Source organism: Salvelinus sp. IW2-2015, linkage group LG14 (genome assembly GCF_002910315.2).
Source record: "Salvelinus sp. IW2-2015 linkage group LG14, ASM291031v2, whole genome shotgun sequence".
Classification (NCBI taxonomy): Eukaryota; Metazoa; Chordata; class Actinopteri; order Salmoniformes; family Salmonidae; genus Salvelinus; species Salvelinus sp. IW2-2015.
In genome coordinates this window covers 44,692,732-44,713,984 of record NC_036854.1, presented here as the reverse complement: position 1 = coordinate 44,713,984, position 21,253 = coordinate 44,692,732, and the positions used below count along the sequence as shown (strand labels likewise).

The 21,253-nt window shown below is 40.6% G+C and overlaps 1 protein-coding gene across 1 annotated transcript in view; it reads left to right on the top strand.

Annotated features, from left to right (window-relative positions):
* The window catches only part of LOC111972514 (cadherin-18-like), a 238,513-nt gene that overhangs the window by 78,213 nt on the left and 139,047 nt on the right, over positions 1-21,253 (top strand). The window contains exon 4 of the mRNA XM_023999516.2: positions 7,521-7,640. Coding sequence (XP_023855284.1) covers positions 7,521-7,640 — 120 coding nt within the window. The remainder of the gene's footprint in view (positions 1-7,520; positions 7,641-21,253) is intronic.

Here is a 21,253-nt window from a genome sequence, read left to right as displayed (position 1 = left end):
TCCTCTATAATAATTTYGCTGCTCTAAAGTATTTTGACCATCAGGTGCCACTAGTGTACACTGTGTTTATCAAAGCCTATTTTTTACACAATATGCTGGAAAACCTTAGTGCTTCAGGAAGCTTGSTTTCCCCATCACTACCTTCACATATTTGTAAGTACGGTGACCAGTAGAGGTCGGTGTTTGAAACAGCTTGGACTCTAAAAAAGCACCGGAACCATGGCAAAATCAGTGGGATCTCGCATTTTGCAACACACGGTTTGAAAAAGCATGTGATCAAACAAAGCTTTGGACGTCATTAATGAAGTACTTCTGATAKAGTGATACATGCATCGGCACACTGCTTCGAAGTYCACTGCTTAGTGATTTCGACGGCTTTACCTACAAGCAATACCTACCAGAAAAAATATCATTTTTTTATCGTAACTTTCAAAACAATTGTTGATGTGACATCTCATATAGATTTGAGTAGGGWACCACATAAACATTTAAAGTAATAATACATTTTAATTGACTTTGAGTTCAACTTYCTAGAAGTATTTGASTTWWAAAAAACTTGATTTACAGTGTGGATCTSTCCAAAATATATTGACCGCTGTAAACCCAATGAGGCCTGTAGAGGCCTTTTCCATAAACAGTTAATATGACTGTCACGCCCTGATCTGTTTCAACTGCCGTCGTTATTGTCTCCARCCCCTCCAGGTGTCGCTTATTTTCCCCAGTGTATTTATCCCTGTGTTTCCTGTRTCTCTYTCCCAGTTTGTTTGTATGTTTTCCAAGTCAACCAGCGGTTTTCCCATTCTCCTGCTTTTTGCTATTCTCCTTTTTCTAGTCCTCCCGGTTTTGACACTTGCCTGTTTCTGGACTCTGTACCCGCCTGCCTGACCTTTCTGCCTGCCTTGACCATGAGCCTGTCTGCCACTCTGTACCTCCTGGACTCTGATCTGGTTTTGACCTTTTGCCTGTCCACGACCATTCTCTTGCCTACTCCTTTTGGATTAATAAAGACTCCAACCATCTGCCTCCTGTGTCTGCATCTGGGTCTTTCCTTGTGTCATGATAATGATCATTGATGTATTTATGCATTTTTATGAGCAGACATGCATGCCTTAGAACTGTGTTGCTAAACATCTTTCTACAAACCCCATGCATCCATGTTTGTAATCCTCTATGAGGCCCTGTTACATACTGGACAATAAATGCTTCGTAATCTCAATGTAAATGTATGATACAAGCTGACAGGAATATTTGATGTAGTGGCTGTAGGAATTGGCAGGTCACAAGCCAAATATTGGCTGAATGTGTTGGTGGCTCATTAACAAACCGCTATGTTAATGTAATTGGCTCCTGGTTTGAGAGCTTCCATGTTGTCCAATGTGTTGCTTAGACATTTTATGATTTGCCTCAGTTGGGGAAAATCCACAGGTTTCAAAAGTTTCCCTGTTTCCTGGAAAAATGTTGCCAACCAGCCAGGTAGCTAGTCCCTACAACATGTAGAATCAATCAACATTGATGACCCAATGGGAAGAATCAAGGACTGCGATGGGTAAAATAATTACCCATCTCCCTCCCTTTTGCTTGTGTCCATTAAAGCTAATCCTCTTCGGCCTGCTGGCGTCTGTGGCATCAAATCGGCTGTAACAATCAACTGTCCTCACACTTCACAGCTCTAATTCTCCTGAGTTTGTCAATACCTGCTCTCTCCTTGCCCAGGAACGGGCTGTCTGGGAGTGTGGAGGCTAATTGCCTGTGGTGTTCCTTTTTGCTGTCTAAATTGATTAGCTGGGCATGTGCAAGGGTACTCCAACATTACCATTTCACTTCTCAGAATTGTACTGCAAAAAAAATATTCGGAGGCTTAGATGAAAGGGGTATCAATTTTCTACTCATCTAATCGACTCTGATCTCTGGCAGACACTCCTGCTTGAACATTTTTAAATGGACAGGAGGTGTGCATTTATACATGCATTTATACATTTTTCTCTCTCTCTCTCTTTTGTATACGTCTACCCTCASCTGGCTAGAATCTTGTTGTTTAATTGGTGTAAAATACAAAAATGATAAGATTAAGGGTGTTTTCATCTGGTAAATGTGGAATGGTGACAATCATTTTGAGTAACTCAAATTATATTTGTTCTGTTCTAGAACYTTTAGATATTAAAAGGAATTCAAGGCCTCAATATAAAAGATGGAACACACATTTCAATCCTCTACCCCCTTCCTCAATCTAAACCCTTGGCAAGTGAGAAATGGGTATCCCAATAGGTGCTGTCACCTGTCATAAAATACAGATCAATGCTACCCCATGGGAGCTGGCAAGAAGAAAGTAATTTTGTCTACGATGAAGTGGTTTTACATTTCTTCAATCCATATTACATGAAAACTCATTTTTCAAGATGCTGTTTAACAGGGGGATTTAAATTTCAGTTTGTACCTGTCTGTTGCGCTAGGATTACCCTTTCTGTCTTCTGAGACAATCATCAATCTAAAAGCTTCAGGAAGTATCGCCTTAGCACTTACTGCTTTTGTTAAACTTTTCATAAAACACTGTGCTCATTCGATAAACTACCCCATGACCTGGAATTGTTTTCAAACAGAAACAAAATATGTGGTAGTAATGCTGAATTGGCTGAAGGTGGACAGTCTCTCTCTTTTTGCTGTGACTTTCACAGATTCTTTTTTTTTATTTTTTTTAATACCCAGGTCTGTTGTAATCCTATTTCAGATGGTCATCTTGAGCTCTCAAAACTGCATTAAATGGTTTGTGGTCCCTGCAATAAGTAAACAGCAGACAGTGTAGATAGATAGATGGATTGAAACCAATGGGAGGTAATGAAATTGAGCAGGGACAAGCCATAGGTAATGCTGCACTCGTAATCAAGTAGGAGGTGGGAATTTACTAGTTGTGAAGTKGTKAATACAAGTTGGATGCATTCACGTGCTTTGAACTCATTGAGAAACACTGATTGGTTAATGGTCATCATGCTGCATAAACTAAAAGTACAGCTATCAAGCTTGTACACAAATTATAGTGTTAAAAAAWATATATTAATAGATCGCTTTTTAAAAAAATGCTTTGTTGCATTTAAATGCCAAAAATGCTGTTGTCGAGCATGTGAGAGAAGTGGGAGCTCAGGATGATGAACGAGTTCCCACCAGRAATTACCATTTGGAGGGCCATTAAATATTTCCCAGTTGTATGTAATCACTTCCCACTTGTTCCCACTTGGTTATGAATGCAGCATCACAATAAGACGATGTATGTGACATGGGTTCTAAAGGTCTCGAACAGTCATTCTGATTCCCATGTAAAATAACCTTTTGAATGACCAAAACATCACCAATAATATTTTWGAAATGCTCAGCATTTTTGAAAATGTACTTTTTCGAACTATTAGAAAGTCAAAAAAACAGCCTGAGTGGGCGGGGAGCTCACCTAGATGGACAGTTATTAGAAAACGCCCATGTCAACTAATATGGACACATTGAGCAGTGTTGCGATGAGATCATCTCAAGCGAATTTGCTGATACGCAAAGCAACTCATACAACATTGAACATTGCATGCAACATCCAATCCTGTCACACATCACATTATGGTTTCAGAAATGATTTATGAATTGTCAGCACTGTTTTATCGAGCTAGCTAGTTCATCTTGGACTATTAGAGTTGAAACTAGACAGGGTGAAGTCTGGGTACACTTCATATATGATATATCATGACTATCAATGATATCAAACATTTTGTATGAAACTAATTCTTTGGTGGGGGTTTTTCTGCAGTTGTCTTCCAACATTCTTGTATGAATATTCTGTTTGKCATGTCTCATGATGTAATGACATGACAACTGCGTCAGAGTTTTGGGCAACCCTTCCCCCGCTTTTGTTCCATGCTGGCTGATTACCTAGCTAGCCAGTGACTTGCTAACACCAAACACAGATGAAAGCAGAAACCTATACGTATCTTTGCCTTAGATTAATAGGGGAAACCTGTGATTATACTGAACAAAAATATAAATCAATTTAAATAAATGTATTAGGCCCTAATCTTTGGATTTCACGAATGGGCATGGGCGCAGCCACCCTCTGGGAGCCAGGTTCACACACTGGGGAGCCAGGTTCACCCTCTGGGAGCCAGGTTCACACACTGGGGAGCCAGGACCAGCCAATCAAAATGTGTTTTTCCCCACAAAAGGGCTTTATTACAGACTATTTTCATCAGCTGTCCGGGTGGCTGGTCTCAGACAATTTTGCACGTAAAAAAGCTGGATGTGGAGGTCTTGGGCTGGCATGGTTACACGTGGGCTGCCGTTGTGAGGCCAGTTGGACGTTGTTGCCAAATTCTCTACAATGACATTGGAGGCAGCTTATGGTAGAGAAATGAACATTCAATTCTCTGGCAACAACTRTGATGGACATTCTTGCAGTCAGCTTGCCAATTGCATGCTCCCTCAACTTGAGACATCTGTGGCATTGTGTTGTGTGACAAAACTGCACATTTTAGAGTGGCCTTTTATTGTGTAATGATCATGCTGTTCAATCAGCTTCTTGATATGCCACACCTGTCAGGTGGATGGATTATCTTGACAAAGGAGAAATGCTCACTAATACGGATGTAAACACATTTCTGTTCAACATTTTAGAGAAATAAGCTTTTTGTGCATATGGAACATTTCTGGGACCTTTTATTTAATCTAATGAAACATGGGACCAACAATTTACATGTTGCATCTATATTTTTGTTCAGTATATATTTGCTGACACGCTGCAGTTAAATAGCTACCGAGCTATGTAAACTATGCCGATATACGGAGACTCCTGCAATGTTGGTTACAAGGCAGTACTTATTTAAATTAGCAAAGAGAATGAAACGTCACAAAAGGTCACAAAATGCCTTTAATAATCCCACCTCCTGAATCAAAGTATTTGACATGAGGGAGGGGACTTGTAACTTTGTGATAAACTTTATAAATGTAGAAGAAATAGTCATATTTCAGACGTTAGTCATCACATTTTGATCTGGTTTCATCCAAATATCATAAAATGACATGATTTTGACTGTACGGGGGGACCTTTTTAAGAGAAGAAAATGATCCACCATCTGAGCTAAACCAAAAAACATGGATCACAAAAGCTATATAATCCTTCTGTTGGGCAAGTAGTAGTAGCCTATCTTTACTGGAAACATCAGCTTGAGACTCCTGAATGCGAATAACTAATTGGACATTTCAAACGATGATAGTATCATACAGTACCAGTCAAAAGTTTGCACCCACCTACTCAGTCAAGGGTTTTTCTTTATTTTTACTATTTTCTACATTGTAAAATTATAGCAAAGACATCAAAACTAGGTATGAAAGGACACATTTGGAATCATGTAGTAACCAAAAAGTGTTAATCAAATCAATACATATATACATATTTTTTAATATATATATTATATTTGAAYATCTTCAAAGTAGCCACCCTTTGCRTTGATGACAGCTTTGCACACTCTTGGCATTCACTCTACCAGCTTCATGAGGAATGCTTTTCCAACAGTCTTGAAGGAGTRCCCACATATGCTGAGCACTTGTTGGATGCATTTCCTTCACTCTTTGGTCCAATTCATCCCAAACCATCTCAAATGGGTTGAGGTCGGACGATTGTGGAGGCCAGGTCATCTGATGCAGCACTCCATCACTCTCCTTCTTGGTCAAATAGCCACAAATGATAGTCCCACTAAGCACAAACCAGATGGGATGGCGTATCGCTGTAGAATGCTGTGGTAGCCATGTTGGTTAATTGTGCCTTGAAATCTAAATAAATCACTGACAGTGTCACCATCAAAGAACCCCCACCTCATCACAACTTCTCRTCCATGCTTCACAGTGGGAACCACACATGCGGAGATCATCTGTTCACCTACTCTGCGTCTCACAAAGACACAACGGTTGGAACCAGAAATCTTACATTTGGACTCATCAGACCAAAGTACAGACTTCCACCAGTCTAATGTCCATTGCTCTGTGTTTCTTGGCCCAAGCAAGTCTCTTCTTCTTATTAGTCTCCTATAGTAGTGGTTTCTTTGCAGCAATTCGACCTCGAAGGCCTGATTCACACAGTCTCTTCTGAACAGTTGATATTGAGATGTGTCTACCACTTGAACTCTGTGAAGCATTTATTTGGGCTGCAATCTGAGGTGCAGTTAACTCGAATTAACTTATCCTTTGCAGCAGAGGTAACTCTGTGTCTTCGCTTCCTGTGGCGGTCCTCATGAGAGCTGCAGTAGTTTCATCATAGTGCTTGATGGTTTTTGCGACTGCACTTGAAGAAATTCTTGAAATTTTCAGCATTGACTGACCTTCATATCTTAAAGTAATGATGGACTGTCATTTATTTTTGCTTATTTCAGCTGTTCTTGCTATAATATGGACTTGGTCTTTTACCAAATAGGGCTATCTTCTGTATACCGCCCCTACCTTGGGCTCCCGAGTGGCGCAGCGGTCTAAGAGACTGCATTTCAGTGCTAGAGGTGTCCCTATAGATAGACCCTGGTTCAATTCCAGGCTGTTTCACAACTGGCTTTCTTTGGGAGTTGCATAGGGCGGTGCACAATTGGTCTGGAGTAGGCCGTAATTGTAAATAAAAATGTGTTCTTAACTGACTTCCCTGGTTAAATAAAGCAACAACAAAAAAAAATTGTCACAACTGATTGGCTCAAATGCATTAGCAAAGAAATTCCACAAATTAGCTTTTAACAAGGCACACCTGTTAATTGAAATGCATTCCAGGTGACTACCTCCTGAATCTGGTTGAGAGAATGCCAAGCGTGTGCAAGCTGTCATCAAGGCAAAGGGTGGCTACTTTGAAGAATCTCAAAAATAACATATATTTTTATTTGTTTAACACTTTTTTGGTTACTACATGATTCCATATGTGTTATTTCATAATTTGATGGATTGGTCTGGAGTAGGCCGTAATTGTAAATAAAAATGTGTTCTTAACTGACTTCCCTGGTTAAATAAAGCAACAACAAAAAAATTGTCACAACTGATTGGCTCAAATGCATTAGCAAAGAAATTCCACAAATTAGCTTTTAACAAGGCACACCTGTTAATTGAAATGCATTCCAGGTGACTACCTCCTGAATCTGGTTGAGAGAATGCCAAGCGTGTGSAAGCTGTCATCAAGGCAAAGGGTGGCTACTTTGAAGAATCTCAAAAATAATATTATTATTATTCTACAATGTAGAAAAGTWAAAATAAAGAAAAACCCTTGAATGAGTAGGCGTGTCCAAACTTTTGARTGGTACTGTATGTCTAGTCTTACTTTGAGGGTTTGAGAATTAAACAAATCCCAAAGGTAACCATTCGCTGTGTCCTGAAACTATTACGTCTTCAATTYAATATATGAAGTCACCCAATATCAAAACAAATCCTGTATGAATTAAAAGGCACTCATGAAGACACACATACTCATAAGTATCACATATCGATAAGAAAGCTTGATTCTGATAATGTTTTTTTCATTATATTTTCAGGTACTTCTGTATATCAAGTTACTGCTTCGGACGCTGATGACCCAACGTATGGAAATAGTGCCCGAGTTGTCTACAGTATTCTCCAAGGACAGCCATATTTCTCTATTGATCCCAAAACTGGTAAGACACAATATTGTACACATTATCAACTTACTTTGAGTGAATGCAGTGCTGGTTTGAATTACTGTCATGCAATAGAATCAACATAAAATATTTATACATAGTATACTATCGTTGGATATGCAGTGATTTTTTTATTGATACTTCGGAAATATCTCCACGGAAATCTCTCCACAATGGCACCTTGGTCAAATGACATACAGTACCGGTAATGATAGAAGCTATCTCTGAGATGTAAGCAAACTACAGCTATAGAGTACCACAGTATAATACAGTATATAATACTCATAAAGCATATAAAGAACTACATGATGATCGGGACGAGACTACCGAATCAAGGCAAAGGTAAGAATCTCTGATTTATCTCTCTAATATTTGCTAAATTTAGTAATAAATAAATTGCCTACATTTTTTTAAATTGACAGTTCTGTTGACTATCTTGTGCAAGTTTTAGATTGACGCAATACCTGTTAGCAAAGTTATCAGCTAGAGATTACGTGCAGGAGTTTACAGGGATTTGTAGTTGTGCATGATGTCTACTTTGATGCTAATTAGCATTTTCAATTCTGRGAGTAAATATAGCCGAATATATTAATAAAAGTCACCTTGTCCGAAAGAGGTTATCAAAAAGTCACGCCAGGGTAACAAAATCCAGTGGTGTAAAAAGTACCCAATTATAAATCTAAAAGTATTTGGTTTTAAATYTACTCAAGTATCAAAAGTAAAAGTTTAAATCATTTAAAATTCCTTACATTAAGCAACCCAGATGGCACGATTTTTTAATATTTGTTTTATTTACGGATAGCCAGGGGCACACTTCAACACTCAGACATKATTTAGAAACGAAGCATTTGTGTTTAGTGAGTCTGCCAGATCAGAGGCAGTAGGGATGAGCAGGGATATTCTCTTGATAAGTGAGTGAATTAGACAATTTTCCTGTCCTGCTAAGCATTCAAAATGTAACAAGTACTTTTGGGTGTCAGGGAAAATGTAAAGAGTAAAAAAATACARWATTTTCTTTAGGAATGTAGTGGAGTAAAAGTAAAAGTTGTCAAAAATATAAAGAGTAAAGTAAGTACAGATACCGCAAAAACTACTTAAGTAGTACTTTAAGTATTTTTATTTAAGTACTTTACACCACTTCACGAAACACAGCACTTATTTTAAGTGTTTTGAAAATTCCCCAAGGGAAAAATTAATGGTGAAAAAAGGATTAGAACCATTTCCCTGTTTGACCGCTGGGTTTTATAGGTATTATGACACCTCCATTGTGGGGCTCTATACAACCTCCACATTCTTTATTGCAGTGGTCACCAACAGGTCGATCATCCTAGTCGATCATCAAACATTTCTGTAGAAAAGCCAACAACAAAAGCATAAATGCTTGGGCTCTGTTTTTGTGTGTTGTGCTGTTGGCGGTAGGTGCACTTGGTTCAGAAGCCCTGTGCACCAGGTAGACCATTTAATTTGTATGAAAATACAAACTTTGCCTTCCCGGCGGAACAGGAGATCTTTGGCTAAATCGAGTGCGCCTACTGTGCTGTCCAATCGGATAGCCAATCGGATAGAGCACCAGCTGTTCCGGAAGACTGTGTGACCACGATCTCCGTAGCCGATGTGAGCAAGACCTTTAAACAGGTCAACATTCACAAGGCCGTGGGGCCAGACGGACTACCAGAGTGTGTACTCAGAGCATGCGTGGACCAACTGTCAAGTGTCTTCACTGACATTTTCAAGCTCTCCCTGACCGAGTCTGTAATACCCACGTTTCAAGCAGACCACCATAGTTCCTGTGCCCTAGAATGCGAAGGTAACCTGCCTAAATGTCTACCGCCCCATAGCACGTCGGTAGCTTTGAATTGCTTTGAAGGTCATGGCTCACATTAACACCATTATACCGGAAACCCTAGACCCACTCCAATTTGCATACCGCCCCAACAGATCCACAGATGACGCAATCTCAATCGCACTCCATATTGCCCTTTCCCAACTGGACAAAAGGAACACCTATGTGAGAATGCTGTTCATTGACTACACCTCAGTGTTCAACACCATAGTGCCCACAAAGCTCATCACTAAGCTAAGGACCCTGGTACTAAACACCTCCCTCTGAAACTGAATATTGGACATCCTGYCGGGCCGCCCCCCAGGTGGTAAAGGTAGGCAACAACACGTCTGCCACGCTGATCCTCAACACAGGGGCCCCTCAGTGGTGCATGCTTAGTCCCCTCCTGTAGTCCCTGTTCACCCACGACTGCATTGCCAAGCATGACTCCATGCTATGGGAGGAGGTCAGAGACCTGGCAGTGTGGTGCCAGGACAGCAACCTCTCCCTCATTGTGAGCAAGACAAAGGAGATGATCGTGGACTATAGGAAAGGAGGGCTGAACAGGCCACAATTAACATCGACTGGGCGTGTAGTGGAACGGGTCAAGAGTTTCAAGTTCCTTGGTGTCAACATCACCAACAAACTATCATGGTTCAAAAACACAAAGATAGTCGTGAAGAGGGCACAACAAAACCTTTTCCCTCTCAGGAGACTGAAAAGATTTGGCGGATCATGGGTCCCCTGATCCTCAAAAAGTTCTACAGCTGGATCATCGAGAGCATACTGACCGGTTGCATCACCGCCTGGTATGGCAACTAATTGGCATCTGACTGTAAGGCGCTACAGAGGGTAGTGCGTACGGCCCAATACATCACTGGGGCCAAGCTTCCTGCCATCCAGGACCTATATACTAGGCAATGCCAGAGGAAAGCCCAACAATTGTCAAAGACTCCAGTTACCCAAGTCATAGACTGTTCTCTCTGCTACCGCACGGCAAACGGTATCGGAATGCCAAGTCTAGGTCCAAAGGCTCCTTAACAGCTTCTACCCCCAAGCTATTAGACTGCTGAACAATTAATCAAATGGCCACCCGGACTATATACATTGACACCCTCCCCCCCCTTTGTTTTTAGACTGCTGCTACTCACTGTTTATTATCTATTCATAGTCACTTTACCCCTACCTACATGTGCAAATGACCTCGACTAACCTGTACCCCCGCATACTGACTCGGTACCGGTATCTCCTGTATATAGCCTTGTTATTGATATGTCATTTTATTGTTACTTTTTATTACATTTTTTACTTTAGTTTATTTAGTAAATATTTTGTTAACTTATATTTTCTTAACAACTGCGTTGTTGGTTGAGGGCTTGTAAGTAAGCATTTCACAGTAAGTTCTACACCTGTTGTATTCGGAACATGTGACAAATACAATTTGATTTGAAATCCCTCTGCCTACCTACAGCTTCCACGTCCCCGGCCACAGAAAAGTTTGACGCTAGCCTATGTGAGATTTCATAACTTTTACAACCATAACTAGAGAGAGACTGTCAATGAATACAGCAAAGAGCTGCTGTTTTTATGAGTGAGTTCATGTCTAAGTTTAATTCAACCTTATTACTAAACATAAAACTAGRATTTCTCTCTACTTCCACTCYCGCTACAGCTGCAATGAATTAGCGAAGTGTATCGATASCCCTGTGTTTTTATTATTATTAGCAGCTTGTCGTGTCTTTTAATATCGAGGAATATTTCACTTCCTCTGGTCATAGTAACAACATAATTTWTTTCCTGAGGCAGATGCGGTGCGACTCGAGTTTGGCCATTAGGTGCAAGACTGTGGCCCTTCTCTCTGTTCAGTCTCACCGAAGGAATGGAAGTAGTAWGCAGGGACCYTGAGAGGCGAACCCGCTGCTGCTCTCTCCCTCCCCCCACTGAAGCTTAATACCGTGTTCAAACCAATTASGAACTCGGAAATCTCTGACTTCCGATTTCAGTGCGTTCAAGACAAATGGGAACTCTGAYTTTTTTTTATRCGGCTGGGGAAATTTGTTTTGAATGGTRATCCAACTCGAAAACATCTTTCTWGAGCTCCGGCTCTCCGACCTGGTGTTCACTGACATAATTTTGTCTGAGTAGCCCAGTTGTCTTGAAACCCCATGAATATCAGACGAAGGTACCYTTAGTCTAGTAAAATTAAAAAGCMAAGTATTTCAATTTATGCTTCACTGTAGCTCGCGAGTACTACACCAATATCTACAGTGCATTCAGAAAGTATTCAGACCCCTTCTTTGTTCCACATTTTGTTACGTTACAGCCTTATTCTAAAATAGATTTTTTTTTTTAAATTCCTCATCAATCTACACACAATATCCCATAATGACAAAGCGAAAACCGATTTTAGCATATCTATTAAAAATAAAAAACAGAAATACCTTATTTACATAAGTATTCAGACCATTTTCTCTGAGACTCAAAATTGAGCTCAGGTGCATCCTGTTTCCATTGAACATCCTTGAGATGTTTCTACAACTTGGAGTCCATCTGTGGTTAATTCTATTGATTGGACATGATTGGGAAAAGCACACACCTGTCTATATAAAGTTCCTATAGTTGACAGTGTATGTCAGGGCAAAAACCAAGCTACGACGTCGAAAGAATTGTCCGTAGAYCTKSGAGACAGGATTGTGTCAAGGCACATATCTGGGGAYGGGTAACAAAAAATGTCTGCAGCATTGAAGGTCCCCAAGAACACAGTGSCTTCCATAATTTTTAAATGGAAGAAGTTTGGAACCACCAACTCTTCCTAGAGCTGGCCTTTTGGCCAAACTGAGATATAGGGGGAGAAGGGCCTTGGTCAGGGAGGTGACCAAGAACCTGATGGTCACTCYGACAGAGCTCCAGAGTTCCTCTGTGGAGATAGGAGAACCTTCTAGAAGGACAATCATCTCTGCWGTACTCCGCCAGASGGAAGCCAGTCCTCAGTAAAAGGCACATGACCGCCTGCTTGGAGTTTGASAAAAGGCACTTAAAGGAGAAACAAGATTCTCTGGTCTGATAAAACCAAGATTGAAGTCTTTGGCCTGAATGCCAAACGTCACGTCTGGAGAAAAKCTGGCACCATCCCTATGATGAAGCATGGTGGTGACAGRATKATGCTGTGMGGYTGTTCTTCAGCGGCAGAGAGTGGGAGACTAGTCAGGATCGAGGGAAAGATGAACAGCGCAAAGTACAGAGAGATCCTTGTTSAAAACCTGCTCCAGTGCACTCAGAACCTAGACTGGGGTGAAMGTTCACCTTCCAACAAGACAATGACCCTAAGCACACAGCCAAGACAACGCAAGAGTGGCTTCGGGAGTTTCTGAATGTCCTGTGGCCCAACCAGAGTGGCCCAACCAGAGCCCGAACTTGAACCCGATCAAACATCTCTGGAGAGACCTGAAAATAGCTGTGCATCGATGCTCCCCATCCAACCTGATAGATCTTGAGAGGATCTGCAGTGAAGAATGGGAGAAACTCCCCAAATACAGGTGTGCCAAGCTTGTAGTGTCATACTCAAAAAGACTCAAGGATGTAATCGCTGACAAAGGTGCTGAGTAAAGGGTCTGAATACTTATGCAAATGTGATATTTCCGTTTGTTATTTGTAATATATGTAAAAACATTTGTAAAAAATAGTTTTTGCTTTGTCATTATTGGCTATTGTGTGTATATTGATGAGGGAAAATAATTATTTTAGAATAAGGCTGTAGGGTAACAACGCTAGCATCCCACCTTGACAACTTCCGGTGAAATTGCAGAGCGTCAAATTCAAATTAAATTACTATAAATATTTAACTTCATGAAATCACAAGTGCAATACATCAAAATAAAGCTTAACTTGTTGTTAATCCAGGCGCGCTCTCGGGATTGCGCACCAAACAGGTTGGGGAAATTCCACTGGCCTCTCATTGAAACTGCTCATTCTCCCTCAGTTTTCAGAATAAAGGCCTGAAACATTGTCTAAAGRCTGTTCACAGCTAGTGGAAGCCATATGGAACGGAATATGGGTCCTATCCCTTTAAATGGTGGATAGGCTTTCAATGGAAAAACACCCATTTCAAAATAATAGCACTTCCTGGATGGATTTTCCTCAGTTCTGCCATTTCAGTTCTGTTATACTCACAGACTTTAGAGTGTTTTCTATCCAAATCTACCAATTATATGCATATCCTAGCCTCTGGGCCTGAGTAGCAGGCAGTTTACCTTGGGCACGCTTTTCATCCAAAATTCCGAATGCTGCCCCCAAATTCCGACGCGCCCTTCTTTCACCACTATATAAACCCGTTGATAAAAATGTAACTTCCTGTTCCAAGGACGTGCGGACTTGCAGTCCCCACGTTAAAAAGGACAAGGTCACCTACAGAACTAAGCAAACCTCAGCGTGAGCTCTGGTTGAACGACAAGAACCTAACGAAATTAGCATCGAATTTCAACGTGAAGATGTGAATTTCAACGTGAAGACGATCCACATGCCGAAAGGATGAATTTCGACTATACTAGCCAGAATATAGCATGAGCTTAAATGATGCTAACTTGGTATGAACWTTGAACTCTTATTCACTAAAGAAGTGACACCTCCTAGCCGTTGCTTTAGCGCAGCAACTGTAGACGTGGCCTAAGAGAGGACGGACAGAGTATCCATTCTACCACGCTCCAGTTCACCACTAGACATTCTTCAGAGGACCAGAGATCCATGCTGGACCACCCCGCCTTCTATCTACGACCAATCTACCGAAGCGCAGCTCAGAGWAAATATTTATTGCATTWTCCTTTTTCAAATGGGCGGTTATTTAGACTGCATAAGATACTGTATTTACGATAACATAGCTGCCTACTGCCCGATAGTGTCACGTTCGTCGTCCTCCTCATCTGAGGAGGAGTAGTAAGAAGGATTGGAGGACCTGTAACGGCAGCCTTCCCTCTCTTCACGAGAAGAGAGGGTGTAACAGGGATCGGACCAACACGCAGCGTAGCCAGTGCTCAACATGTTTAATAAAACGATAAACAGTGAACACTTAACACGATACAAAGTAACAAATGTGGCAAACCGATACAGCCCTATCTGGTGCAGAGAAAACACAAAGACAGGAAACAACCACCCACAAACCCCAACACAAAACAAGCCACCTATATATGATTCCCAATCAGAGACAACACAAAACACCTGCCTCTGATTGAGAACCATATTAGGCCAAACATAGAAACAGAGAAACTAGACACACAACATAGAATGCCCACCCAGCTCACGTCCTGACCAACACTAAAACAAGCAAAACACACAAGAACTATGGTCAGAACGTGACAGGACCAAAATGCAGGGTGGTAAGTATCCATTTTAATTAGAATACTTGAAACAAACAAACAAAAAAACGAATAAACGAACGAACACGAAACAGTCCCGTATGGAACTTCTTTTTCACAGAAAGCGGAACAATCACCCACAACCCACAATACAAAACAGGCTACCTAAATATGGTTCCCAATCAGAGACAACGACTAACACCTGCCTCTGATTGAGAACCATATCAGGCCAAACACATAGAAATAGACAAACTAGACATACAACACAGAATGCCCACTCAGATCACACCCTGACCCAACAAAACATAGAAACATACAAAGCAAACTAGTCAGGGCGTGACAGATAGAGACACAAAACCTTTTTGATCCATCACTCGCAGTCTGCCCCGCTCTATTTCATCAAACCCAACCTTTCTTTGATAGATAACACAGCCGTCATCAGTTTGTTCGTCCGCTATAAGAGGACGTTTTCCTCTATGAAATATATTAGTAACCATGTATGATAAGATTTCTGTTGTATATGTTAATTCTGTGTGATTAAATTTAGGTATTTAGTAAATAAATAATTAAAACCACATTTTGTATTGCTGATTCAACTTGTTAAGCAAGAGAGTATAGATAGAGAATAAACCAAGAATTTAACAAGCTATTCAGAGTAGACTGCATAAAGTGACGATTAAATATTGACTGCTAACTATGAGGTGGTGTAAAAGGATTCACTAGGATCTTTAAGAGTTTATTTGGATAAGATAACAGCATCTATATAAACATTATTAATGCGTGGTGCATCGCCCGGCTTATTACTAATGTTTAATTACATTAATACATTAATAAAGAATATATCTGAATGATTATAAAATAGATATATTTTAAAGAAGAAAGAGTAATATTAAAATGATTAGAAGAGTAGATAAGTAATAACAAAGGATAAGAAAGATATGGAGGCTTTATCAGGTAATATTAAATTACAGAGAAATTATTTTATAGTAGGCCCTACTAAACAAAATAAGTTCCGCAAAAAAAACATCAACTTTTTTAAATATCGGCCCCCCACAATAGCACACCCCAACAGACACGACAGCACAAACGCAATCCTTCTACAAGACTGTTTTATTAGGTTAATGTTAATTTTTTAAGTAATGTGGTTTTTTTTTATCGGAGCGGATATAGAATCTTGGCTTGCTTTTGACTGGAAGTAGATACTTGAATCAAAAAAAGGTTTTCATTGATCTATTTTTATTAGTTCAAAAGAAAAAGATCAGAATTAGAATCTAAGAAAATAATATACCGTAAAAGATATAAAAACATCCCCGAAACCAATCCATAACGAGAAGACATCATACCTCCCAAACCTAAAAAGAAAAACCAGACGCATTCCCTCACCAACAAGCAAAATAAAGAGTATAATAAATTCATAAGAGTGTTTGAAAAATATATAAACAATCGGTGAAAAAGGCCAAGACAACGCAATTACTCTGCAAGATAACTTGTAAAAAATATTTCCCTGAAGGACAATTCTCACATACAGGAACCTAGATAGAAGGAGAGAGCACCTCATTCAGGTCCATATGCACATTTTTTGCAGTGCTTTAACAAAATGATTGTAATTTTTAAATTGGCAGGCGATCTAAAATAATTTGGTCAGGTAAAAATATAATTTGAACTCACCATTTCACGATCGAGAACATAATGGTAGGCAGATATTCCACAGGTTTTAAAATTTCATTCACAATTTCCTACTTTTCATGCTTCTAAGTACATTTATTAAGAGCGCAACGTAATCTGAACAAAAGAGCATTTGGGAGTTAAATGAAGGAGATCATGAAAAGACTCGGAATGCCCATCACCATGTAATACTATTTCTGTGGTGATATCATATACATCTTCATATATATATTCTAACAAAAAAGTACCTTGAACCATACCCACCTCCTCCTTCGGCTAGAGCGCTGTTGCTACCTCCTCATCTGCTCCTGCGACTCCTCTTGCACGATTCCTGAACTGGCCGTCTCTCCTCCACCTCCTCCTTCTTCAGCTCCTACTAGCTTCCTGCTCGGGACCTCAACCTGCTTGTTGTTTGAGCATGCTCAAGCTTCCCTGGTTTTTAACTTTCTCACCAGCATGGCTCCGTCGGATCTTCCTCAACAGTTGGCCGCATGTTTTTCCAGATGGCCTCCTCCATCAGCCTCTGCCGAATGCGATTTGGTACCACAGCCCTGGGAGAGAGTGGAGGGGGAGAGAATGGAGGATGAACTTGCATGGAGGAACAAAGGTGGATTTATAAATAAGGAGAAGAAGGATTATGCATGAGTTGTCTCCGTCTCCTAATAGTTTTTCATCACAATACCTGCATGGTTTTAGAATATGAAACCGATTCCTCGGAGTTACAATGTGAAATATAGAGATAGAGTGAATTTGCTTTGTCCCACCTCGCGCTCAACTCCGAATCAGTTGGAAAGCACAGGTCTGGTGAAGAACATATCCATTAAACATAAATAAAGACGCTATTAATTTACACTGGGAGCACTTAATTTGGTTTCTGAACCAATGTTTATGGATGTACTTTCTCTCCAGCTGGTGTACCTCCGTTAGACGATTGACCCCATGCTTTGCCTCTGTTATGCAGAGTACGACTTTGGATGTGTACGAGACGCCTTTCAACCCTACTTTGCTCTTCTCTTTTCACCCTTGGTGTTTGAGCAAAAAGCACATTTACCTCTCCCAAAGTTGACTACTCAACGACATAAACATATTATTTGAATAATCATATTCAGAAAAGTTTTACATTTTCTAAATTTTCACATATTTGCCTATAGATCAATATATAAATTTTTTTTTGAACTCAGTAATGTTAAGAGTACTTTCTCCAGCATCAAAAGGTCTTGGTTCTCGTCTCTCTCTTCCTTTCAGCACTATTAAGTCTGGTCCTGTACTCTCATCTGTTTTCCATAGCTCCTCTTCTCTTTCCTCCCAGTCTTCTCTAACCACCTCATCAACCTCTCGCTCCCTCCCCTTAACCTCATCACTTCTCTTCTTTCCCCCTTCTATCTCCTCTTCATCTCACTTCTGCTGTATAATCTGGCTGGCGAGAGGTGGATGTGGTGGGGGTGGCTGAGCCAGCCAGAGGGGGTAATATGGTTGTGGGGGCTTTGGCGGCAACCGTTCAGAGGGCCTCTGGATACCTGCCTCCACTGTAGGCCTGACTAGAGCTCCATACCACTAAGCGCATAGGGAAAGCCTGCTGCCATGCGATACTCTCCCAGCGCGGCTGGGTCCGTCAACTGAAGCCCTCGTCCTCCTCCATAGAGGAGAGCTGCTGCTAGGGCTAATCAGATCCCTCTCATACCTGGAGACACAAAGGGAGCATGGAAGAGATAGAACAGTTTAGGTCCCATTCAGATGAGCATTCATGAGCTAATCTTGGTTGAGTTTCCAAAACTTTGTAGCACTAAGACGTCTTAAGTCCATTTGTTATTAGGCAATGGACCGCGTAATGGGATTTAGATCTACCAATGTTTGGAAACTCACCGCTAGTACTGCGAGGGAAGTAGATTTGTTAGCTTCAGTTTACTCAACATGAAAGAACTAACTAGGGAGTATGTCGAATCGCAATGGATTTCAGCCTTAATTCCCACAGGGTTTCCCAAACTATGTTTCAACAGATCGGGACCCCTTTCCGCATTGGGAACATCCCGCGCCACCTAAACTACTGCGCAGATCGGCGCGTACAAGCACACGTACTATTTCTATTGGGCGACATGGCATATAGTTCATGACACAAACTGTATAACATCAGAAGCCAACCGTTTGTTGGTGGATGTAGACATTGTTGCAGTTTAAAGTTTAATTTCACTGCAATTCACACATTTTGTCATTGGGTCCAAAGAACATTTTGCCATTATTAAGCAAATTTTTCACTTGCAATTCTATACATTTGTTGCCATGTCTAATGGTGTATTCATGTGAATATTTTGAGTGACAAAACAATTCAACAATATGGGCCTAAAAAACCTTAATCAAAACAATGAGCTGACATACGACGCTAAGTAGATCTGGACAATTCTGACAAGTTTATAAAATAGCTCTCTAAGGTACAGTTTGAAGTCAACAGTTTACGACACAATCCATTAATTTGGGGGCAGCCATTTTCCTTTTGGATGAATGTGTGGCCCAAGTGAACTGCCATAAAACTAACTCTGTCCGCAGCATAGCTAATATATGACATAATTACTTATTGATATTGAGGAATAAAACACTTCTGAAGTTTCAAAAAAACTGTGTTGAAAGTGAAAGTCATGTGAGTATAACAGAACTCATATGGCAAGGCAAAACCACTGGACAGAAAAAATTACTCTAAAAACAGGAAGTGAAGAATTATTGAGGCTGGTTTTTGATTTTCAACTCGATCGCCTAATATTACAATCCAGTAGGGATATGGATCTGTTTGCACCTTCACTACGACCTATCCAAAAGATGTCAAAGTCCTGTAGAACATTGAATGAAAGCTTCTACTGTGATGTTGAGAAGAGAGCCGGATGGAGCTGTTTGAAGTCAGTGGTCATGGCAGAAGTGCCAGGTCCTGGTCAATGCACGCCCTCATACTCTGTCCGCAGATGCTAATATATGCACTCTCTTACGTATTACGTATTGGATTAAACATCTGACGTTAATAAAAACATGTTTTGAATGATGTCTGTGAGTAATAAGACAGAACTCATATTGGCAGGCAAAAACATAGAGAAAAAATATCAAAACAGAATAAGCATTACTGAGAGCTGGTCGATTTTCAAACATAATCCGCTATATGAAAATCCCAGTGGGAATAATGGATCTGTTTTTGGCACTTCCAACGCCTTCCAACTAGATAGTCAACAGTCTGTCGAACACGTTGAACTGAAGCTTCATACTGTAAATGTTGAGACCGGAAATGGGAGCTGTTTGAGTCAGTGGTCTGGCAGAGTGCTCAGGTCACCTGGTTCAAAGCGCATAAGTCCACATGATACAGTACCAGGACTTGTCGTTCATTAACTAAATCTATAGACACAAAAGAATTTCTCCGGTTAGACCGTTAATTAGAAAATATATTATGATAAACAACCATCCTAAAGATTACGCACTTAATATAACTTTAGTTTGACCTACGTTTATTCGACCAGTAATAATATCAGTGGGGAGAACATAGTTACTTTGAAATTTACAACTGCCGGACTTTTTGCAGGTTTTCCATACCTAAAAGCATGTAGAAGGTCTGTAATTTTTTATCATATGGTACATTTCAACTGTGAGAGACGGAATCGTAAAAAACAAGAATCCAGAAAATCACATTGTAGTGATTTTAAGATATAATTTAATTATGCTATTTTAATTGCATGAATAGTTATTGATTACATCAGGATAAGCAGAACTTATTTTTGGTAAGGAACCTTTGTTTTGACACACATTACAGAGATATCAGCGTCTTCCTAGTAGCTCTACTTGACGCGGTTTTGACACACCTGCAGCTAAAGGATTTTGGCATCACTCCGATTCACATACCAGGACCTTACATCCAGATCGCTTCAGGTTTCGGGGCTGTCGCTGGGCAATACGGACTTTTCAGCTCCCTCAAAAGGACTTTATATTGGGGTTCAGGTCTGGAGACTGGCTACGGCACAACACACAGGACCTTGAGATAGCTTCATTACGGAGGCAACTCTTAGTTGCCCTGGCTGTGTGTTTCGGGTCACGATTGTCATGCTGGAAGACGCCAGCCACGACCGCATCTTCAAATGCTCTTACTGAAGGGAAAGGAGGTTGTTTGGAACAAGATCTCGCGATATATAGGCTCCCATCAATACTAAACCCTCCATGGACGGTGGCAGTCGTCCTGGTCCCTTTGCAGAAAAAGCCATTCCCAGAAGAAATGATGTTTCCACCCCATGCTTCACGGTATAGATGACTCGGTGTTCTTGGGGTTGTACTCACCCTTCTTCTTCCTCCAACAACGTGTCGAGTGGAGTTTAGAAGCCAAAAAGTTTCTATTTTTGTCTCATCAGAGCCACATATGAACCTTCTGCCATTCTCCTCTGGATCATCAGATGGTGACATTGGCAAACTTCAAGACGGGACTAAAGAGACATGCGGCTGGCTTGAGCCAAGGAGGACACTTAGGGTGCGCATGCGGGAGTTTTTTAATCATGACGGCGTAAAGTGTGTTACATAATGGTGTTTACTTTGGAGACTGTGGGTCCCAGCTCTCTTCCGGTCATTGAAACCAGGTCCTTTGCCACGTGTAGTTCTTGAGACTGAATAATCCATTCAACCTTCCTACATGAATCAATTGACATAGCCCAATCTCCATGAGGTGAGACTTGCAACGGAGCCAGACCGAGAGAGTGATTGACCGTCATATGGAACTGGGTCTTCCATTTTCTAATAAAGTTGCGGCCATACAAAGTTGT